The sequence below is a fragment of the Geotrypetes seraphini genome, chromosome 2, assembly GCF_902459505.1.
Source record: "Geotrypetes seraphini chromosome 2, aGeoSer1.1, whole genome shotgun sequence".
NCBI classification, from domain to species: Eukaryota; Metazoa; Chordata; class Amphibia; order Gymnophiona; family Dermophiidae; genus Geotrypetes; species Geotrypetes seraphini.
The window spans coordinates 471,768,010-471,792,839 of NC_047085.1; the positions used below are offsets into that span (position 1 = coordinate 471,768,010).

Genomic DNA, 24,830 nt, shown 5'->3' on the forward strand with positions numbered 1-24,830 from the left:
GTCTCTCACATAATCATCAAATAAATCACCAGTGTAAAATAAAATGTCCCCCGAAGTATCAGCGGCAGCATCCTGAGTTGCAAATCCTCCCTCCCTCGCCACCAAGCAGCTATAAACCTCCCACCCCGAAGCACCAGCGCGGCAGTGGTCCTGAGCCACAAAACCCTCCTCCCTCCCTCCCTCCCTCCCTCCATCTCTCTCTCTCTCTTTCTTCCTTCCCAAAATGCAGCGATCAGCAGAAGCAAAGGCTGCTCGCAGCCAGCCTCAGCAGGGCTTTTCCTTTGAAGTGTCACTTCTGACACATCAGAGGAAAGACCCTGCCAGGGCTGGCTTCTAGCAGCCTGTTTTCAGGCTGCCTCCTGCTGACTGCTGTGCTTCGGATAAGGAAGAGAGAGAGGGAGAGAGCAAGCAAGCGAGGGGGTTCGTGGCTCAGGACCGCCGCCTGCTTCTGCCACTTCGAGGCTTGAGGGAGGGAGGAATTTGCAGCTCAAGACCGCTGCCGCACTGGAGCTTTGAGGCAGGAAGGCGGGGGAAATTAAGAGTATGTTAAACAAGGTTTCTAACACACTCTCAGTTAACCAGGAAAACAGTTATCCGGTATCCACCAATTCTCGTGGGTGCCAGATAACTGCGATTCTATTTTTTTAATTCCACCTTGTATGGTTTTTCCACCTTTACACCACAATTTTGATTTTCGACTCTTCAAATTTTTTTTTTCTCATGACTTTTAGAGCCCTGTAGGCTTTGCACTGATTTTTTTTTTTTTTAATTTTTATTTATTCATTTTTGAATTCTTACAACACGTGAATTAAACATATTATAATCAATTATCATATGGCACTTGTATTTACAAACAAATCCTCTTATAATATAGAATAAATCCCCCCCTTTTGTCAGTATTCCTATTTCCATATGATATACATTCCCCATCCCACCCCTATATATCTACTACCCATGTGCTAAGATATCTGATCATTAGAATAATTAGTCAATGGTTCCCAAATTTTTTTAAAATTATGAAGATTCCCTTGTTGTAACGCTACACCTTTTCCATTTTATATATATGACAAACAGAGTTCCACCAAAATGTATAATTTAATTTAGTATAATCCTTCCAATTTTGAGTAATTTGTTGCATGGCGACCCCTGTTAATATTAATAATAACTTGTTATTATTTGCAGAAATCGGACTCTGAGTTCTCATTGCTGTACCAAATAATATAGTGTCATATGAGAGTCCTACATGGTTTTCTAATAATTTATTAATTTGGGGCCAAATTAGTTTCCAAAAAGCATTTACACAGGGACAAAAAAAAATTAAATGCACTGATTTTGAATTGAGTTCTGCCCTTTTTTGGCATTTATAATTAAGGAATTTTATTGTAAGCCACCTAGGTTTTAGGCAGATAATAAATATTTTAAATAAATAAATAATTTAGCCGCAGTTCTTTTCTTGATGTCTAAAAAATCCCCCAGTGATTTTAAGAGATGCATCCAATACAGTTGAGTGATCTCTATAACAGACCCAAACAATTGGTGTATCGGGTGCCTTGGACCTAATTATGAGTGTAACTCTCTTTATAAATGTAGTTGAGGTTGCAGAGAGCATGACAGGTCCAACAGGAGAAACATTTTAGCTCCTCAAAGGCTGATCTTTCATCATCAGCACCAGAAACATCAACCTCAGTAGCCACTCAGACTTCTTCCACTGGGAGTGCACCAGTATCAAGGAGGTCTCCACTTGCTTTGACCAGTCTGCATCTGACTCGATACCTAGGATGTGTAAGAGTTTGATGTTGTCCTCTTCAGTGCCAAAGAACTATAATCCTGAGCATCGAGGAAAGTCAAAGAAGCATAAGCATCAGTCCCCTTTAAAGCATAGTGATGAGAGCACTGGGTCATAGGCATTTCTGGTACCTGAGATGTGCAGGCACCAAGAGGCTAGCAGTGTATGCTAGTTCACCAGCCTCCGAGCAGCCAGGTTCCAGTTACCAGTTCAGCACCAGCACTTTCTCAGGCTATTTCCAGGCCAAATCCCCAGTCTTTGCTGATGAGCAATACTGGTAAGGTTTTAAGGGCATTTGCACTAATTGCAGCTCAGCCTCAGCTTATTCCTGAGGCCCCAACTCTGCCTGTAGAGCAGTCTTTGCTGCCAGTGCCTCAGCAGGTGTCCACATCAACATCATCCCATGCGGTATCCCTCTCTACATTTGGAGAAAGAGCTTTTCCAGAGCCTGAAAATAGGGTTGTCCCTCCAAGGTGTGAATGTGGCTCCACTAGACTGGGGCAGGCGCAGACTCAATCTGCCCATTTGGACTAAGGTAAGGAGTTAGAATTGGACCACTTTTGAGAGTCAGAGTTTTTTCTGGCCCCTCTCTACCTCAAGAGGCATAAATCTCCACCTGAGAGTCTTTCTTTCATTGGTTTTGTGAAGGGCATGGCTTCAGACATATCATTTAAAGAACCTAGAGCAGAGATGTTACTTGTTCTCCTGTCTTTAAAGATGCACTGATAAAAAATTGGCAATCTCCCCTCTCGTTGCAAGTGTTACCAAAGAAGGTGGACATTTAGTATTGTATCCAGAAGACTTCCAGATTTGAGAGGGCACAATTACCTTGTTATTCTTTGGTAGTCGATTCCACGCTCACACGAGCTACAAGTTCCAAGTCTCATGCCTTGGCTTCCCCAGGTGAGAGATTCAGACTCTATTCGTTTGGGAGAACGATTTATCAGGCCTCAGTGCTCATTAGCTGCATCTAGTCCTACCATCTCTATATGCCCATATGTTTATTTTTTTTTTTTAAAAACTTATAGCCGCTTAAATCCTAAGCGGGTTACAAAATCACATAGAAGAGCCAATACAAAAGGAAAAAAGGACTTATGTTCCACAATAACACTGATGAATCTAGCACAATAAAAGTGGAACAATAGGTCCTAGATGGAACAGGAGATGTCTGATGCAAAAGTTTTGATTTAAATGTCATATAAACTCAATACAAAAAAACATATGCCAAAATAATTTCATCACATGCTAATTGCTCCCAGAAAGAACAATGAAAACTGGACCCTACACGGACCATGTTTCAGAAGACCTTTTGCTACAAGCCACGAGACATGACTTTAAACCTAATTGCTCAACCTCAGTATTTCACCATCCACCAGGACCCCTGATGAAGGCAAAAGGTCTGCTGAAACAAAGCCCCTGTAGGGACTATTGTTCCACTTTTGTTGTGTTGTATACAAAATCACATACACATACTGTATGCGTGAAATCTTTAGTGTATAGTATTCTTAGTCTCACGAACTCACCCCCTCGGGAGACCACTAAGATTTGCCAGTTATTTTCTGCTCTGTTTATTCGCTTAGAAGTTAGTCTAGAAGTGCTTATGACACCATTGATATTGCATCCAGATTCTCTGCTATGCAGACTTTCGTGACTGTGTGGCTCTGACCTGGAACCAGAGGTTCAGGAGAAGGTAGCAGACGTTCTGTGCCAAGGAGATAATCTTTTGGAGGACAAGATAGAAGAGGTCATGAACCTCATCAAAAAACATACCGACACTTTTCAGTCACTCTCTTGGCAGTCTCAAGCTTTGTCCTCCTTGACTAGGAGGTCTTTGACTGGGCCTAGGTACTGAAACCTGTTGCTTTCAAAGGTGTAAGTTTCCACCACCTTCCTACCCTACTCATCAGCCTCATCCCAGCACTTCTGATTGCATCAGTCCTATCTTCAGAAGTCTCATCCAGCTCATAAGTCACAGCAAGGGACTTTTGACTGGCTCTTAACCATCCCACATCAGTAGCCCACTTGAGGTCAGCCTCCACCACAGATATTTTCAAGGCTGCAAAATGGTCTTCAGTCCATATATTTATCTCTCATTACTGTCTTCAGCAGGATATTCCTTGTGACAGCTGGTTTTCTCAAGCAGAGTTTGTTTTTTGTCTAGAATTCAACTTTATCCTCCTAGGCCCAATTCTGTTCTGTTTCATGTTGCACCTTCACAATTAGTTTGTATATAATTTACGATTGATTGACTTCAAGGCCTCGTCATGTCGAGTCCCTGCTGTCCTAGCATTCTTGTTTTTGGTGAGCCTGGTAGCTAGGGATACTAAGATGTGAACATACTACAGTCTGCTTGTCTTCAAAGAAAGCAAATTTACTTACCTGTAACAGGTGTTCTTCGAGGATTGCAGGCCAAATATTCTCACATACCCTCTCATTTCCCTTAAGAGTTGTATTCCTTCAATTATATTATTCTACTGAGGAACCTGTGTTGGGTGGGAAGGCACCTGCATATGCGTGGTGAGATGCTGCTAGAATTTTCTACTATATATGCTAGTCAGCGTCCATGCCAGACTCTGTTGGATGACATCACCCAGATGTGAGATTACTTGGCCTGCTGTCCTGAGAGAACACTGCTACAAGTAAGCATCTTTGCTAATCTTGTTAGTGTAGGTCCCTGTTATAAAAGTAACCTCTATAAATCCATTTAACACATAGCAGGACATCAGCAGGTGCATTAGACTGCCAGTGCCCTCAAGAAGAATTAATTACAACTCTTGAAGGGTCATTAACTTTTATGCATTCACAGGGAGCTTAACACAAGTGGTATTTGCATGGGTTGTTTTTTTTTTATATTATTGAGCTTTTTTGCATTTTTTCACATGATGCAACTCACTAATAATTTTTCTGTGTTAAGGAGGAGAGTGTTTGTGTTCACCATAATGCAAGTCCTTGTTTTTCTGTTTACAGACTTTAGTAAATAGGCCTGTTTATATTTCTATGTTGAAACACGGGTTAGTAAACAGTTGGGACAAGATCTGTGTTGTTGCTCTTGTTTCTGGACAGGATCATTGTAACCATTCACCCTTCATTCTGTAACGATGTTCCTAAAGTTGAGTGCCATTTGTGTGTACATATTATAGAATATTTTCACATATGCACATAAAGTGTGAGCTGTGTGCTCAACGGTATTCTATAATGTGAGTGTAGAACTATCTTAGTGCATAAATATGATGGGGTGGGTGGGTTATGTGTGCATAACTTATACTATAAGTTACACATGTAAAGAAGTGGCATAAGTGGGCGCATCTAGATAGGCATTCACCAGTGCCAACTCTATAGTATTGTATAATGGAATCTGGGCATTTAGATGCCATTATAGAATTAATGCTCAGCACAGAGCATCAAGGCACTTAAATTAAGTTATAGAATTGCCCCTTAATATGTTTTGTGTAATATGTTGTATACTTAACTATCTACTTAACTAAAAAAAAGCTTTGTAACTTTTTCTGCATCTCACAATACAGGTGTTTGGGATAAAATCTTAGACCCTGTGGCAGATATTAGGGAAGACTCTGAATTGCTTAGGCTCTTTCCAGGATATCTGAAAGGGGAAGATCTCTTTGGCTTGACCGTCTCTGCTGTCACAAGGATAGCTGAATCAGTGAGTACTGCTACCGCTAATTATTATTTCTAGTGCACTACCAGACGTACGCAGCGCTGTACAGAGTCACAAAGGAGTCAGTCCCTGTCCAAAAGAGCTTAAAATCTAAACAGTCAAACCGGGATGCTGGGCTGGGGATACAGTTAATCCACTGGCTAGGGTGGTGAGCAGTGGGCACAGGAGGAGAAGGGTACAGATAAAAGCAGAACTATTGCTTTATTGATCTTGCTGTGCAGTGCATTGCCTTGATTGTTGTGTAGCAAAACATTTTTAATCTTCCTTAAGATGATTTGTGGAGGCAATATTAGGTGGTTTGCATGGATTTTAAAAAAACATTTATGTATTTATTTTAAAATTTCTCTCTCACCTAAAACCTAAGCGAGTTACAGCATAACATACTTAAAACCAATCCCATATACATGTCAAACATTCCATATTCTTTATGAAAAAAATTCTGACCCTTATGATTTAACAATATATTCAGATAATGAAAGCCTATGCAAACAATTGGTTTTAAGCAATCCTCAAAAATTATCTATATTGCTGCACAGACGTAGAGTACCTGGCAACCCATTCCATAATTTTGTGGCAGCCACTGAAAAGGCTGACTGACTTTTAGTTTTCTACAAAACTTTGTCAAAGCAGCTCCTGATTGGTGAGGCCCAACTTTAGTCAGGAAAAGGCGGTTGCAGCATACAGCAAATGATTTCCTTCACTCGCCGGCGCTCCGGCTGCCCTCTCCTGACTCTCCAGCTGTCCTCTCCTGGTCGGCGGTTCATGGTCAGAAAATACCGCGAATGACCAGGACCGCGAACCGCCGACCGCAAATTCGCAGGGGAGCACTGTAATTAGGGTCTCTGTAATGTTAGTCTTCAAAAGAAGACCCCTTGGAATGTAAGTCTCTATAGCAACAGGGTCAGAGGCCAACCAATGTCTGCCAGCAGGTCCCTTGAGTATATCTCCTGGACCAAGCTGGACAATGGGCCTCTAAGAAACCTAAGGACATCAGGTCTGGATTTTTCCTAACTTACACTGCAGAACAACAGAGCTAATGCCCCAAAATGTATTCCTAATCTTTGCCTATTTCCCCTCGGAACGAGAAGCACATGTTCTTTCATATCAATTTAAAGTCCCCTTATTTGTTTATCTGGTTCTGTATTCTTTTTATCCAATTTTGTTTTTTATAGCCTCTTATAAATATTTCTCACCTGTTCTGGGATGTGGCCTTATCTTATCAATCTTCCCTAGCTGGTGAATTCTTTGAACAATAGTAAGAAAGTTTAGTGACTGTTTATTACTTCATGTTTGCATATATCACCAAATAACTGTCCGTCTTAGGCCTGCCACACCCTAGCTTACTTGAACCAAAGGGCCATGTCCTTATTAGTTATGTTAAATATTTTTTATGCTCATATGCATTTTGTTTTGATTATGTATTTTAGCATGTACTAAGTATTGGGTTAGCAGTAGAAAGATGTGACGCATGCTGAAATTACCAAATATTGCTGACAGAATTTTCTTTATTTTTAAAATAAATTTTGTTGGGGTCAGTTTTCTAAATTACTTATATCAATTTCTTATTTCCTCTAGCTTCCAGGGGTTGAGGCTTGTGAGACTTACAATTTCAGATATGGTCGAAATCCTTTGATGGAACTTCCTCTTGCCATCAACCCCACAGGCTGCGCCCGTTCAGAGCCCAAAATGAGTACCCATGTCAAGAGGTTTGTGTTAAGGTATTTTGTTTTAATTTCACATAGTACAGCCTAGGGTTAAAGGCTCTTAGTTCATATGGGTTTGGGATCTGCTCTGTCTGCTTTTTGCAAACCCTGTTGTCCTTGCTGAAGTCTGTGGGAGCTTTAATCTTAAGCATAACAGCAGCATTGTCTTTGCTAGGTTGCTTTATGTGTAGTTGCAAAAGTGTTAACCGTTTTGCCATGCTTTTTTGTTCAGAGGCAACTTCAGTTTCCCTGGTTTTGTTTTTTTTGTTGCATGCCAAATCCTGTAGGCCTCACACCTTGAACAGCACCAGCACATCCAAGTCCTTTCAGAGCACAGTAACAGGAGAACTGAACGCACCTTACAGTAAACAGTTTGTCCATTCCAAGTCCTCCCAGTATCGTAAGATGAAGACAGAATGGAAATCCAGTGTATATTTGGCTCGCTCTCGTATTCAGGTCAGATGATGTGCATACTGTTATAGTATCTTGCTATGTTGAATATGGCAGTGACAACCAAGGCCTCCAAATGCAGATATGAAATTAAAACTATATTTTTTGTCCATTATTATTGCTGTTGTTTTCTTATCATTAATTCAGTATCTTCAGCTATTGTTCAGATTTCACAGTATAGTTTGTTTTAATTTAATAATTTGTGTATTGGGGTTTTTGGTATTCAGTCCATTTTATAGTTTAATCGGTATTTGAAATCGTTAATACATACTAATTGAAAGGGACTAAAGGGTATTATTTAATTAAGAAATATAATTATGATATTTCATAAAATGCTTTTTGTTATTTTGTATCTCCACAAGCAAAATCATTTACAATAAATTTAGCTTAAATGGATGAACAGAAAAGACCATCTTCTTTTAAATAAATTATATAGCACATTACTGTCATTTTATCATATCACCAGTCTTTTTTTTTTTTCCATAAAATTTTATTAAAAGTTTTATCAAAATACAAAAACGAATAACAAACTATCAATATCAAAGTCATGAAACAACAAATGAGTAAGAACAAATATTCAAGTGCAACAAGAAATTATTAGGTACATATAATATAAAGGTATAAATATGGTCTAGAGTGTTGTGGTAGGTATTAGGAAAGTACTCAAGAAAGGAAACAAAGAAAATCCGGGAAAGGGAAAGGAAAGAAAAAAGGGGGCTAGAGAGGGAAAAGGAAGGAAAAATAAGAAAGTAAAAGGGAGCGAAAAAGAGAAGAGAGTCCCCCAGAGGCCATAGAAAGAGAGAGGAAAAAGAGAAGTTGTGAGAGAGATATAGGATATAGAAAGTATTAGGCATTAGCTTATTGGTGGTAAGGCATTAGAGAGAACTCAAATAGTCGTTGAAATTAGCCCATTTAGCATGGACTTTAGCGGTCAAAGGAATAGTAGCAGAGATCAACATTTCACGTTTGTGTTGTAGCAGGACAGACTGGTACCAAAAGTGCTCATTTAGAGAATCAAATGATTTCCAATTAGATAATATGAGTCGCAGAGCTACAACGAGAAGTGTATTGAACAGGGCATTTTGAGACGTGGGTAAGTTGAGTAAAGGAGTCTCAGATTTTAAAATAACTACTGTAGGAGGAAAATCGAAAGTGAAATTACAGATTTTTTGGATAATTGACCAGATATTTATCCTAAAAGTCTGTAGGCAGGGACATTCGACGAGCATATGAAGCAGAGTACCTGGATGCAATTTACAGTTGCAGCATTTGTTAGAAGACAGCAGTCCTGAAACATGTAGTTTTTGAGGTGTCCAAGTGGTTTTGTGATGGAGGAAGAACATGGATTGCATAGAGTTGGCAGATGAAATAGTTCGGATGGTTTTAGACCAAAAAATTTTCCGTTGTCTATCTTGTAGAAGGCAGTTTAAGTCCATTTCCCAGGATTTTTGCACGTCAGATCGGGAGTTCAGGAGTACCTTATAAAGATGAGAAGCAACATGGCCTATGGTTAGGAGTTTGGGGAACAATGTAAGTATAGTAGGGGTTCTCATAGCTTTCAGTTACAAGGTTTTAGTTTTTTTTATCATGGAGGAAAGTTGAAGCCATTGATAGAATGATGAGGCCGGGAGGGCAAATTTATCTTGTAATTCTGAAAATGTCAAAAGTTGTAGAGAGGGGGTACAGATGTCTGTCAAGTATTGTAAGCCAAGTCTGGCCCATTGAGGCCAACTTATTGGCTTTTTGTTAATAAGAAAAGATGAGTTATGCCAAATGGAGATATACGTTGAAGTTCTAATGGGTGTTTCTAATAACTCGTCGAATTCAAGGAGACAGGTAGCAGATTGAGAGATGATGGGGTTTGAAGAAGAAAGTAAGGCATCAGAAGTTAATAGTGGAGCCAACGACAGATATGCCGGATAAAGAGCACGTTCAAGTTGAAGCCATAAAGGGAGATAGGCACTTGAAGTAGAAAACCAGTGAGCAATCTGCTGTAAGATAATGCCTTATGATAACTAAGTCTCAAAAGTTGTTGTTATAGAATACAACTCTTCGTTCTTGTTCCGAGGGTCCACAAATGGATTTGACTTTTAAGCTAAAATATGAATGGTTCTTGGGCTGTGTATATGCAAAATTATCATGAATCTCTCTGAGAGAGATCCTGAAACCAGATATGTCTTGAGCCCTTGGGAACTGAAATTGAAGAACTTTTTTTTTTTAAATTAGTGACAGTAATCATCTTACTCATTCTACACGTTAGTATTCTATGAATAATTCCAGAAGACTCATTTGATGAACCCAAACAGGAAACATAAGCTTGCAAATTAGTTTCCAAACCTTTTGTAGTAAATGTTTTCTACTAGCTGATATCTGGTACAAGAAATTTAAATCTTATTCATGAAAATGTACTAGTGTTGGGGCTGCCAGAATGGATGGCAAAGTGGGTAACAAGAAATATTAAAAGTCCTAGAGGACTACTTATGATGTAACTACTATTGCGGGTCCTGACCCATAGTTTGAAACCTACTGCTTCTCACAGAGTCTCCCAGATTGTATCTAGTAAAGATAATTCCTTCTGTCTTCCTTTCTTCAACAAGCTATTTATTGTCTTGTTTTCTCTGGGAGTTTGTTTTGAATCTTTCATTTTGATAAACATCAGAATATTTAATGCATCACTTTAATGTTTTTGTTTTTTTTTACGTCCTGTTGTTGCTCATGGTATACTTTTACATTACATTACATTTTGTGATTTCTATTCCGCCTGTGCCTTGCGGTTCTAAGCGGATTACAATTAAAAGAGATCAGGACATCTCTTTTCTTTGAGTAAGCAGTTTCCCTTGGTTTGGGTTTTTTTTCTTTTATTTAATGAATGTTTATTGAAGAGCAATAATCATACAAAACAATAAGAAACAGAAAAAAAATAGAACAACATGAAAACAACATTTCACCAATGAACATAGTGCACTACTCTATCATGATTAGGTCCTGACAAAATAAGAAAGAAAACATGATGTGTGATTAAAGTAACTAAACAAAAAAAAAAAAATGAGAACTCCAATTTCTCAGGTCCAAGAACCAAAGTGTGCAGAAAACTGGAATAAGATAAATCTTTCATTGCAATAGGTGAGACATTCTAGACCAGTGGTTCCCAACCCTGTCCTGGAGGACCACCAGGCCAATCGGGTTTTCAGGCTAGCCCCAATGAATATGCATGAGAGATTTGCATATAATGGAAGTGACAGGCATGCAAACCTGCTCCATGCATATTCATTAGGGCTAGCCTGAAAACCCGATTGGCCTGGTGGTCCTCCAGGACAGGGTTGGGAACCACTGTTCTAGACCAAGGGTGGGCAACTCTGGTCCTCGAGGGCTATAATCCAGTCGGGTTTTCAGGATTTCCCCAATGAATATGCATGAGCTCTGCATGCACTGCTTTCAATGCATATTCATTGGGGAAATCCTGAAAACTGACTGGATTCTGGCCCTTGAGGACCGGAGTTGCTCACCCCTGTTCTAGACAGATGGATTATTTCCCTAAAGCCGTGTGCTGCTGCAGAAGGAATCCATTCCAGATTTTTCACTCTGCCTCTGCTACACTGTGTTCTGTAGTTCCACCTATAGTTCTTTCCTTGTGCACGCGTGCCTGCAGGAGTGTTTGTTCTGTTCTCCCCATTTTTAATTTGTTGCAATTTTGACCCTTTTTCAGGTAATTTGGTACTCTGAGCGATTTTAAACCTCTGCCTGCTTGAGAATTCACAGACTTCAGTCTGTTACTGACAGGCCAATCCCACTGGGTATTAGCCAGCCTGCATAGTTTTCTCTGGAGCCCAGGGCCATCCCTGACGTGGTCTCACCTACTGTTAAGCAGGGGTTGAGCGCAGGCTGTTAGGCACCCTTAAGAGGCTCGGCTGTGTCTTTGTGCCTCCACCATCTGTTGGTCAGCAGGGATAGAGGTGTAGTCAGATATAGGAGTCTGACTGGCAGCCCAAAGATCAGCTTTACAGAAGAATTCCCAGCATTGTGGCAGTGAGTTTTCTCATCCAGTTATTGTGAGAGAGATAAAAGCAGGCTACAGCACAGATCCTGTCAGTTCACAGTCAGTACACAGGCTGACAGCCTGTGAGAGGAATCGGGGAGGTTTGAAAAGTGGTATTTTGACTGTTTGTTGATGTTCCCTGTGTTCCCTCTCTTAAAGAAAAATCCTAAAATTGCTGTTTCCAGAGTTTGGTAAGTGTGAAAAATATTGTGATTTTGGTGTGAATATTTTTAAGGTGGCCATCTTGGATTTTTAGCGATCTTTTTTTCTACAGCTCCCTGCTTCTTTAAAACTGCAAATTTCACCTGGGCTCTCCTCATGTGAATTCTTGCCAGAATTGTGCAAATTTAGCGTGTTTGGAATGTTTTGGCGCCACATGTTGTATGGCACAGCCGGGGGGCCGCAGCATCCAGCTTAGTTTTCCCCTGCTGAAGCAGGTGACCAAATGCACAGCTAGCCCGGTGGTGTGGCCTTCGTTGCTTTCGGGGCTCAGTACAGGTGGTAAATCCGTCCACCAGGCTGTGGGCCCTCCACAGCCTAAGAAATGCAAATTTAAGTCAAATTAGGGTGACTCTACACCTTAGAAGACGGACATTTTTTCTGAATTTCTGAAATTTTTATGGTCTGAATCTCGGGACCAGTGTTCTCCCCATGCGCAGTGCCAATCTGCCTCCGCGGGGCTCTCAGTGTTATTGCTCCTTTGGACGTGTCCTCAATTCAGTCTGCCACTGTTCTTGCACTGCCTGACCCTAATCTAGGGGGAGGGGGGAAATCCTGAGGCGGATGACTCACTTGCTGACCCCTTCTTTGCAAGTGCAGCGCTTCCCGGGGTGGGGAATCAGGGACTTGTGTGCTGAATCTGTGGATCCCTCTGGGGTTTTGGAGCCTGGGGATGATCCCATGGTCCTGCACTTATTTAAGTCTGCGGCTTTGCAGGATCTTTGCAGGAGTTCCTTTGGCCACTCAGCCGGCTCCGTCCACTTCTTTATTCTGGCTTTGTGGCATATGCTTGCAGTTTGCTACCTTTCCCTGGCATCCTGATGCTTTGAAAATTGCTAGAGCTCTCCAGCCTGGGGGTAAGAGTCAAGATGGTGGACGAATTGTGAAGGAGCTCTGAGCGTTTGACAATTTCGATTGCTTTTTGCCTTTTTTTGCTGTGTGAAGCTTGTTCCCTTTAATTCTGGACTTTGTTATGCCGCATACAAAGAGGAAAGAATTGATAAGAGCCGCAAAGTCGTTCTTACCACCTCTCTGTCTCAGCAAATGCTTCCACAATTTTTGGAATACCAGATGCTCTTCAGCCCTTGGATAGACCCTCAGGGGACAGACCTCGCTGTTGAATCGAGGGAGTGCTCAATTATTTGGGGCCAGACATCTCTCTGTTGCCCCTGACAATCACCATGCCACTTTGTCCAGCGGAGTGCTGACTCTAGCCCCAGGAGAGATGAGGGGGAAACCCCGGAGCTAGACCTGGGTGGAGTTTCACCCCCTGGTATGCAGCAGAGTCAGAAGAACACCGAGGGAGCTGGGAATTCTACAGCAGGACCTGCAATTACCTTAGAGACACTCCTTGCAGCCATAAAGAAGATGGATGTAATGGTGGGGAAAACAGCTTAGGACATGGAGGTATTTGTTTCTAAAGTGGATGCTTTCTCCGCTAATATTGAAAAAGTTAAACAAGATTGTATGGAAATGATTCAAAAAGAGACTGTTACATTGAAGGATTCTATAACAATGGTTATTAAATATCAAGTTCAAGTTCACGTTTATTTGATGAATCGCCTTTATAAAACATTCTAAGCGATGTACAATTAAAAACAAATTATGGGGAGACTAACAATCTTATTAATAATAAGTTAAAAACAAAAAACAAAAATTAACAGCTAATATAAAACAAATAAATAAATAAATAAATAAATTAAAATTAGAACACATAAATCATTAACAGCAAGTATAAAGCAAAAATGTCTAGAAATTTAGTAATTTCTCTGTACATATAGTTTAATGACAAACGTGACAAGGAGGAAAGGGGGGAAAAGTTACAAATATTTCTCATGATAGGGGAAAAAAAGACATATATTAGGGAAAAAACAAAAGGAGGGGGAAAGGAAGAAAAGAAAGAGAAAAAAAACAAAGGAATGACTAATTAGTCAGTAAAGGCGTCATTAAATAAAAAAGTTTTTAAAAGTTTTTTAAAAGAGATAAGATCTTTGTCTTTTCTAATAAAAAGATCAGAATTCAGTTTTACTTAGGACTGAGCAAATTGAGAACTTTAACAGGCATTTAAACTTAAGAATTATGAATTGTCCAAAAATTCAGGCTATGTCCCCGTTTGAAGTATTTAAAAAATTTCTAATAGAAAATTTGAATTTTCCCCTGGATAATATTCCGCCTATAAATAAGGCTTACTATTTACCATTTCCTAAGAATAAAACTCCTGAGATTGGAGACGTACCTTTGAAGGAAAATGGTCCTGCTGAAGACAATCTGCAAAATCTTATAGCAATCCTTGAGGACTCGTTATCTGAGGTTAAGGAGAGAGCCACTTTAATAGTAAATTTTGTTTTCAAACAAGACCTTGCTTCAATTATGAGAATATGCTTCAAAAATGGTGGATCTCCTTTTTTGTGGTCATTGAGTTTGGATTTAACCAGACGTTAACTAAATCAACTCAAGAGAGACATAGAGAATTTCTTGCCATGAGAGAAGAAATTGGGAGCTACTTTTTTGCTAGTCTACCCTTGTAAATGCCTTGTTAAATATTTGGGTTTAAAATATGTCTCTTTTTCTGCCTGAATATCTAAGATCTTTTTTGGACCTCAAAGGGTTCACTGGTGGTGTGGTTAGAAGCTCAGAATATAAACCCTTTATTATAAATATTTTTTAATTATATATTTTCTAGTTTGAAATTGTTTATAGGGGGTATATTTTCTGTATTCTAGAGCAAGTAGTACTTGTAAGTATTGTATAATGAATAAAAAGAAATTTAATAAAAAGAAAATTGCTAGAGCTGTGCCACGCTTGTATCCCCTGGCACAGGAATGTCAGCAGCTTTGGATCAGTCCAGGGTGGATTCTTTGGTGGCACAGATGACTAAATGCACTTTTCTCCCTAGTGAAGAGGTGTAGTGTTAGAGGATATGCAGGACTGCCATGTGGATGTGGTCCTCAGGAAACTCTTTGACGCAGCTGCTTTGGGCATTAAAGCTGCTTCTGCGACGTCTTTTGTCACGTGCCTATCTCTCTTGACTGCGCACACTGGAGAATGAAGCGGTGGGTTCCCCCTTCAACTTCATTTGGCTGGGACAGATTATATGGCTGATGCATTGTATGACCTTATGCAAGTTTTGGCACAGGTGTCAGCGTTTTCCATCTCTGCCCGCAGAATGCTTTGGATCAGATGGTGTGCTAGTGAGTCCACTTGCAAGACTACTTTGGCTAGACTGCCCTTTCAGGGGCAGTTTTTTGTTTGGCAAAGGTCTGAACGGCATTATGGATTTATGTGATGTGATGGACCCGTCGCCCTAAGACTCTGCCTGATAGCAGACCCAGATCCTCCTGGGGTTCTGTTTGTTCTAATTTTCATGGCTCATGGTGATCCCAACTATATGCAAGTGCCATGTTGCAGAGATTTTCACAAGGCTCACACTGATGGTATACTGGCTAGAGGCATTCCCAGCCTTCAACCTCCCATTCTGTGCCCTTTGCCAAAGAGGCACAATGACACCAGAATGAGGGATACCCTTCTTCAGATAGGGGGCCGGCTCTCAATATTTCTTTCCCCCTGGATGTGCATTACATCTGACCACTGGGTCTTGGACATTATTCAGTCGGGCTTTAAACTGGAATTTGCACGGCCTCTGATAAATTGGTTTGTGGACTCTCCTACAGGTCACTCAGACGCAGCACTCAAGGTTAAATGCCACCGTTCTGCACTTGCTGGATATTCAAGCTATAGAGTCAGTGCTACCTAAACTCTCGGGCTCATGCAGATACTCAATATATTTTTTTGAGCCAAAGAAAGGCGCAGAAGGTTAGAGGCCTATTCTGGATCTTCAGCACATTAATGAAGCTTAGGGTTCCACGCTCTCGAACGGAGGCCATGCATTCAGTCATTGCAGCAATGGCCCCGGAGAGTTTCTTGCCTCTCTGGATCTCACAGAGGTGTATTTGCACATTTCTCCGATCCACCGCAACTTTTGTGGTTTCCTGTTCTGGACCAGCATTACCATTTCTCAGTTCTGCCTTTTCGGCTGGTAACAGCACCCCAGACCTTCACCAAGGTGATGGTGCTCGTGGTGGCTTAACTGCGAAAGATGGGTCTCCAGGTTCACCCTTCCTTGGATAGATGGTTGATCAAAGCTCCCTCACTGGCCAAGGAATGGTGCACGGTAGCACAGGTGCTCCAGGTGCTGATGCACCTGGGCTGGATTGTCAACTTCAGGAAGAACCATCTGATGACCATTCAGTCGCTGGAATACCTGGGAGTTTTCTTCAACACGGCTGCAGGCTGTGTCTATCTACTAGAAGCCTGCAGGCAGAAACTGTGCCTCTACCGTGTTTCCCCGATGATAAGGCAGGGCCATCAAATAAGACAGCCCCCCCTTTTTAGAAAAAATTGTAAAATAAGGCACCCCCCCCCCGCAAATAAGCCACCCACCGATACCTGCGCTTACTCGAATCGGGTGGTACGGTGGGTGACTCCGTGTGGTCCCTCCGTCTACCGCGGGGGTCGGCAACCCGCAGCTCCAGAGCCGCATGCGGCTCTTTTCCACCTTTGCCGTGGCTCCGGTAGTGTGTCACGCAGGCGTGCATCTTACAAGTCTGGCGTCGCGGCGGGAAATAGCCATGCTGAGCAGTGAGCTCAGCACGTACACAGATGAAAGCCTTGCTTTCTGATTGGTCCGGCGGCCGTGCCGCCGGACCAATCAGCAAGCAAGGCTTTCATCTGTGTAGTGCTGAGCTCACTGCTCAGCATGGCTATTTCCCGCCGCGACGCCGGACTTGTAAGATGCACGCCTGAAAAAGAAATCATCCTGGCCGGGGTCGGTGTCATGCTCCGGAGATCTACAGCCTTCCTATCTCCCTCTCCCTTCTACCTGCTTCCGGCCACATCCCCTGCTCCGCGGCTCTCTTCGGCAACTCAGCAGCAGCGATCGACACAAGCTTCTGACGTCGGGGCCTACCCTCTGCGAGTCCCGCTTGTTTCAACTTCCTTTTTCCACAAAGGCGGGACTCGTAGAGGGAAGGCCTCGATGTCGGTAGCTTATCTTGATCACCGCTGCTGACAAGTTGCTGAAGAGAGCCGCGGAGCAGGGGGGTGTTGCCAGGTGCAGGTAGAAGGGAGAGGGCCAGATGCAGGACTCGTGGGTGAGGGAGCAGAAGAGAGAGAGAAAGGATAGAGATACAGAGGGGACATGAAAGGGTAAATAAGGCATCCCCCCGAAAATAAGCCCTAGAGCATATTTTGGCCTTCCAAAAAAAATAAGACAGTGTCTTACCATCGGGGAAACACGGTAGTTGTGTGCCTAGTTTTCTTCCCTTCTAGAGCGGCTGGCTCCATTGGTATGGGATTGACTTCAAGTTCCAAGATCAATAGTTGCCACGCTGGATGTGGTTTCTTAGGCAAGGGCACATCCTCTTCAGAATGCTTTGCTCTCTTGCTATGTTCCACATAGGGATGCCTTGCAGGCCTGTCTACCCGAGCAAGCACAGACTAGTGGCTTCTCCCGCAATCACTCCGCGGGGACCACACATTGCCTCCTGGATCGTGAGGATGACAGATGACAGCTTTGGGGGCTAGGGAGCCGATTACAATCGTTCTCTTGTTCAGGGGAGTATGACACCCTCTCAGTGAAAATGGAAAATGAACTGGTTGGAGCTTACAGCTGTTCAGCTAGCTCTGATAATATTACAGAAGATTCTGGAGAGCCAAGCGGTCAGGTCTTCTCTGACAATGCGACAGAGGTAGCCTATGTCAATCGCCAAGGAGGAACCAAGAGCACTCCTCTGGCTCAGGAAGCTTGCCTTCTTTTCCTTTAAGCAGAACGTTACCTTCTAGCACTGATAGCTGTGCATATGGAGTGAGCAGACAATGTTCAAGCAGACTTCTTCAGCAGACAGATTCTGGATCTGGGCGAGTGGGCCCTATCCGCAGTAGTGTTCAGAACAATAGTGCAGTGCTGGCGCTTTGTCCTCATGGCCATGACAAGAAAGCAGATCGCTTCTTTAGTCGAAGATCCGAGCCCGGAAGTGAGGGGCTCTACACTATGGTGCAACCATGGTCTCAGGAGATTCTCCTATATTCTCCTATATTCTCCTTGGCTGATGTTCAGCTGGGTCAATCCGAGCTGCTTTATTCTGGTGACTCCAGATTGGCCTTGCAGATATAATATGTCTCCAGATTGGCCTTGCAGATCTGATACATCTGCACAGGAGTTGTGGCCTTTGGCTTAGTGCCTATCCAGACCTCCTTCCGCTGAGTCCAGTGTCCATGGAGGATCCAGGTCACTTTGCTCTTACGGCATTGCCCTTGAGCATGCAGCCTTAGAACACAAAAGATAGTCTGCTATGGCTGTTGATACTCTTCTAAAGTCTAACAAGTCGTCCACAGTTTCAGCTTACGCTAAGGTGTAGAAGGCCTTCCAATATTGGTGCAGCCAGGATCAGGTGGACCCTTATTCAACTCCGATCTCACTAATTCTCGCCTTTCTTCAGGCTGGTTTGGATAATTGCCACACTGTGGCTTCTGTTTGGGTCCAGGTGGCCGGGCTCTCTTGTTCTAGATCCTGGGAGCATCAATCCTCGGCGTCATATTCTGATATCACTAGTTTTCTGAAGGGGGCTCTTTGTGTCGGACCACTGGTTAAGCTACTTTTCCCTTCCTGGGACCTTATCCTGGTGCTGTCTAGCCTTGCCAAGACTCTTTTTGAGCCCCCTCGAGATGCTACCTTCTTGGACCTGATGCTCAAATCCATTTTTCTGGTTGCCATTACTTTGGCATGACATGTGTCGGACCTACAAGCTCTGTCTTGCAGAGAACTGTTCCTCTGGATTTCAGAGATTGGGATTTCCCTTCGGACAGTTCTTTCCTTCCTTCCTGCCGAAGGTGGTTTTGGCTTTCCATGTTAATCAGGAACTGCATTTGACTGCCTTTTAGCCTACCGGTTCCAGGACGCATGGTCGACTGCTGAAGTAACTGGATGTGCGCAGAGTTCTTCTGCATTATCTGGAGGTCATTAAAGAGTTTAGTCTCCCTAACCATTTGTTTGTACTGACTCATTCAATTAAGTGGGACACTTCGCCATGATTTCCAGATGGATCCATAGAGAAATTTTGTTAGCCTACACTCTTTCTGGGAAATAGTTTTCTGTTTCCGTCAAAGTGCATTCTTTGTGGGCCACAGCTTGAGCTGTCTCCTGGGAGGAGATTTGCAGGATGGCAACGTGGTCTTCTTTTCACATAATTGCCAAGTTTTACAGAAGTGGATATGGTGGCAAGACAGGATTTTGTCATTGGGCCCTTGGTCTTCAGGGTTGGTGCAGCATGCCCACCCTAGCTTTTGGGGGGTGCTTTTGTACATCCCATCTGTCTAAAATGTCTCACCTATTGCACTGGAAAAAGAGATTATGTGCTTATCCTGGTAAGCTCTTTTCCAGTAGATAGGTAAGACATTCTAGACACCCGCCCAGTCCTTTCTGCACCTGTCTATTTTTTTTAGTCTATTTATGCTTCTCCAAGCTGATTCTTGGATGCCTGTTAGCCCTTGGAAGTATATATGTTTCAATTTATATGGGAAACCACAACAAACAAATCCAACAAAGTCTGCAGTACAGTGGGCACAAGCAAAAAACAAAGAAAAAACTGCAGATCAAAATGTACAAGATGCATGCAGGGCAGGATTAATTTGTCGAGGGCCCTTAGGCACACAAGTACACTGGGCCCCCCTGCCCCACCCTGCCCCACCCCACCATGCCCCGCCCCTGCCCTGCCCCGGCAGGAAAAAGCCGCGAAGCAGCCTGTTTAGCATGCTGCAGCTGACAACTCCTGGAGGGAGGTTTGTTGCTTGGTCATCTCGCTGGGAATGTCAGCAGGATTCGCATGGGAGGGAGAGATAGGAGGGTTGAAGCGGGGGGGGGGCGTTGCCATTGACAAGGTGAGTCATCCTCCTTCAGCGGGCCCCCCTCACAGTTTCGGGCCCTAGGCACGTGCCTACTGGACCTATTGATTAATCCGGCCCTGGATGCATGCTATGTTTATTTGTACTAAATATTAATGCAGTTACTGATATCACCTTATTACAAACCAAGGGATCCAACACAGTCTGTGTTTCGGAGAACACACCTTCTTCAAGGGTCCTAATATGGGAGCAGTTTCTGAGCTCCTTTGCAGCCTGTGAAACTGTTGAATTAATTCTTGAGCAGAACTGTTGGTTTATACCTGTTACAGGTGCCTCTACTTCACATGTATTGGGTGGCTCTCAGGGCTTGGGTACTAATTGTAGGTGGAGCTAGAGAACTCACTGAAGTACAGCAGAGGCAGAGTGAAAAATTCAGAGTGGATTCCTTCTGCAGCAGCATAAGGAAATAGCCCATCTGTCTAGAATATCTCATCTATCTTAGAATGCTCTCTTCACAGAACATGATGTACAGGTAAGCACTTATCCTTCAGAAAATCCTAAATTATAGTTTATTGCTAATAATCTTTATTGCAGGGTCTGGGATTATATGCTGCTAGAGATATTGAAAAGCACACCATGGTCATTGAATACATTGGAACCATCATCCGTAATGAAGTAGCCAACAGGAAGGAGAAACTTTATGAATCTCAGGTATTATCTAAATATTGGGGGGGAATGTTTTAATTTACAAGCCATTGTATTGAGGTTACTTTATGATCGTTTTTGGAATCTGACAGGTTCCTATTAGATTGAAGTAGTTTTTGAGCTGTAAGGGAATGTTACTTATGATTTTAGTAGCTATTAACCCAATGACAAATATAGTTTATGAAAAAATGATAGATTTTGCATTCCAATTATATGTTTCATTCATCTTAAAAATATTATTTTGAATTTAGTAGTAATACCATATTCAACCAATTTTGCATGCTGCCATGCTAAAAAAATATACTAGCCTCTTGAAACCATTCTTAGTACCCATAGAATGCTGCATATATAATTCTAATAAAAAGTATTTTTTAAAATGTGATTTATACTATATCTTTTTAGAATAGTACAGGTATTCTGGGCATATTTTATTAGTCTTTCCATTCACTAGCTGCAAAGTGTGTTGATTTTTATCTACTTTCCCTTGTTTTATTTAGAATCGAGGTGTGTATATGTTCCGCATTGATAATGACCATGTTATTGATGCAACATTGACGGGGGGCCCTGCAAGGTATGTGGCTCTTTTAAATAACTGTGATCTCATAAGTGGAAACATTGACAGGTAATTAAAGGTATGGTAGATCCCCCCTCCACACAAGCACCAGGCTGGGAATGACTTGTGGCATCTGCTACACAAGTGCAATGGTCCCCATTAGTGCTGCCTAATTCACGATTCGAATCAATTCACCGATTCACTTCGGGTGAATCGATTCGAATCGGTTCATTAAAAAAAAAAAAAAAATCGGCCTGACCGATTCGGTGAACAACCCTCCTCCTCCTTTCAGAGTGAAAGCGAAACTAATCTAAAAAGCAAGGATAAAAAACAGAGAGACGGACAAAAGGCAGTTAAAAATATTTGAAAATTTGGGATAAAAATTAAATATATAAGGACTTACGTGTTGGTAAAAGTAAGGCAAGAACTGCAGAAAAACTGAAGAACCCTGGTGAAATACATGGCAAAAAAGGGAGCATTTAAAAAGGCAAAGAGATGACGTCAAGTGAGGAAAGCAGCAACAAACTTTATTTGAAAGACACAGGGAGCAAAAGCAATGACTGGTATAAAGGGTTACGTACTGAAAAAGGGATATGGAGTTTGAAGATAAAGAATGAAATGTTTTGAGTCTGGTTATTTTCCTGTGCCTACATTCAAGACAGGTACCGTAGATTCCATGTTTTATTTTATTCGACACATTTCCCTTCCCCCTGCCAGCGTTTTTGTTTTGTTTTCTGCTGTTTCATGTAGACTCCCAGCTGTACTCGGCTTTTTGCTTTGCTGCTCCTTGCTTTCAGTTTTGATTTTGATTTTCAAATTATACTTTGTTCACATACGAGTTCCGCTTTATGTCGTCAGTTATGACCCTCAGCGCGTGTTACAACTTTACATGCCTATTCTGTTTAAATTGTCCACTCATTAGCTTAACTTTGGCTGTAATTGTATGTTTTGACCATATTTTCTTTTTCATCTGATGTATTTTACACATCTCGTTTGCCCTTCCACACTGTTCATTTTCAGACTTTTCTGCTTCGATATGCCTTATGTTTATTATGGCTGTTAGCATTTTTTCCGGATGAGCATTACTACTACAATATCTCTCTTGAATTGTGTTAATTATACGTATTGTTTGTCCTTGCTATGCATTCAACTGTGATTATAGTAGGTTGCCATTCACTCTACTATATATATATTTTATTCTGTTACTGCTTTGATGCCTTGATTTAGCAATCAATGCGTTAGATTTTTTTTTCACGATGGTTTAATTCCTTTTAGATGTTATCTCATTTTCCTTAGTTTTAAGCCTCGTTGAGCATTTCACTTTATGTTTTACTAACGTGATTTCTATTACCCCTCAATATGTTTTGCTTAATTGTTTTATGATGACTTTATAATTGCTTTGTATGGCCTTTTCTCCATACTTGCTTTATTTATTTTTCTATACTGTGGTGTGCAAAATTGTTTTTTATTGCTCTATGTTTCAATTGCTTATATACAGTATATTACCTTTGCTTTTCAATTGCCCCACATTATTTGCTTATTGCCCCATCATACTGTAATTGCTTTTCTATTGCTCTTTAAGTTCTTTGTATGACTTTTTGGTACACTATGCTTATTTGTTCTTAATTGCCTCGGTTTGCTTCATATTGAATATACATATACTTTTTTATCCATACCTAAACCACCTGGGTAGATTTTATTGATTTATATGTGTTTATTCATGTTTTTGGATTAAGAACTAAATTACATTTTTCTTTCATTGCATGGCTTCGATTACATTATGTACTCTTGCTGCTTGCTCATGTTCAGTTTATAATGTGATTCCTATACACGTTTTTAATTATTTTTTTTTTTAATTCTTTATTTTCATTTTATAGTATTGACATAATATTAGTCAAAACAAGAAAATAATACAACTCAGTTCAAACATTAAAATGAGACAATAGGTAATAATGAAAATATACAATTGAAATACAAGAACAAAACAAAATTTTTCTTTCTCATACGGCAAAAACATTAGACCCAAATATGAGTTTTTACTGGTTGTATCATTGGCCTCAATTAAGGGGGGAGAAAGCTTTACAATGGCTGAAATCTTTATCAAATAATACAAAGAAAATAAAAGATGGTAGCAGGAGAGTACAAAAACCAAAAACCTTATACTTGAGCAGGTTGAGACTGAACTTCTCTCAAGAGTTTTAAGTTTGCTCTTTAGCAGAAATAAATTTTATCAACTGCTGAGGTTCAAAGAAAATAAATCTATTCCCTTGATAGGTCATTACACATTTACAGGGGAATCTGAGTACAAACGTCGCACCTAACTGCAAAACCCTTGGTCTCAAAATAAGAAATTGTTTTCTTCTCTTTTGAGTCATTCGTGACACGTCTGGATACATTCTCACTATTTTAGTCATAAATGGTACATCTTTAAACTTAAAAAACAATTTAAGCATCCATTCCCTGTCAGCATCGATGGCAAATTGTACAAGTAGCGTAGCAGTTGCCGATATCTCTTCACCTGACCTCTCAAGGAAATTTGTCAAATCCAAACTCTCAGCAGACACATTCTGCTGGTTTGGTTTTAGAGCAGATACTCTGGTTGGTAAATAATATATTTTAGTGAGAGGCGGATAGGAGGTTTCGGGAACTTTCAAGACTTCTTTCAAATACTTTTTAAATGTATCCTGCGCTGAAATAAGTGGTAGTTTTGGAAAGTTAATAATCCGAAGATTACTTCTTCTAGTCATATTCTCCAACATTTCCACCTTAAAATTAAGGTTTCCACTATCTCTTACCCAGACCAAAGCCTAGAACTCTACTGTTTTTATTCTAGTTTCATGTCCATCCACTTTATTTTCAACGCTGGATATCCTATTTTTCATTTCCAAATTTTCAGACACAACAGAGGTATAACGTGTAGTAAGTTGCTGCATTTGAGTTCCCAAAAAGATTTGCAAACTAGATATGGCTTCCCAAATTGTCTCCATATTGAAAACCTTGGGCCTCTGCATTGGTATCAGTTCAGCACCCAGATCCTCTGATGAAAAAGTACCTGGAACTTGAGCAGGCGATGAAGTCAGTGTCAGGAAATCCTGAGGCAATTTCTGTTCCCACTCCTCCGAATGCTCTGATAGTACATTTAGCTTCACCTTTCCTCCTGCTGAGCCGACTTCCGATCTCAGCAGGTCGGGAGAGGGAACACCCCGGGACATTCTCTCCACTGTCGGCTGGTCAAACGCCCCCGAACAACTCGGAGGACTTCGATCTTCCGTCGACTGGTCAAACGCCCCCTGACGACTCGGAGGACTTCGCTCTTCCGGGGTTAATGATGTTGCCTCGAGGGAGAGCTGTAACGCTTCAGCAAGCGTGTCTCTCCCAGCCGAGAAAACCTCCGTCTGTGTTGGCGTCCCACGCTGAAGAAAAGCGTCCATCGGGCCCGATGCTGCTGACGAGGATTCACTGGGAAAAACCCGCAATTTGGATTTGCGTTTCACCATAGCAAAGGTAAAAGCAGCCCGGGAACTTCCGTGGCGTCTAACTCCAGCCACCCGAGGCCATCTTCCTTAAGCCACTCCCTTTAATTATGTTTTGAATTATGCTGTTTGTTTATTTTCAGCTTATAATGTTGTTCTTATCCATATCTTTTACATTTATATGCATGTTTTTATGATGTTTTTTAAATTATGTCTTTAATTATGTTTATTTTGTTTTAACATGGTCCTTTAGACTCTTGATAAAGGCACGTGCACTGAAACACTGCCAGTGTTAAGTCTTTGAGCTATTGTGTCAAATTCACCAATAAA

The 24,830-nt window shown here is 41.5% G+C and overlaps 1 protein-coding gene across 11 annotated transcripts in view; it reads left to right on the top strand.

The window, feature by feature from the left end:
* The window catches only part of KMT2C (lysine methyltransferase 2C), an 803,286-nt gene that overhangs the window by 764,039 nt on the left and 14,417 nt on the right, over positions 1–24,830 (top strand). For 10 of the 11 annotated variants that reach the window (XM_033931655.1, XM_033931654.1, XM_033931657.1 and 7 more), the window contains 5 exons: positions 5,311–5,447; positions 7,038–7,180; positions 7,453–7,621; positions 20,364–20,480; positions 20,972–21,045. In XM_033931655.1, the coding sequence (XP_033787546.1) occupies positions 5,311–5,447; positions 7,038–7,180; positions 7,453–7,621; positions 20,364–20,480; positions 20,972–21,045 (640 nt within the window). The remainder of the gene's footprint in view (positions 1–5,310; positions 5,448–7,037; positions 7,181–7,452; positions 7,622–20,363; positions 20,481–20,971; positions 21,046–24,830) is intronic. The other variant, XM_033931660.1, reaches the window with a different exon arrangement.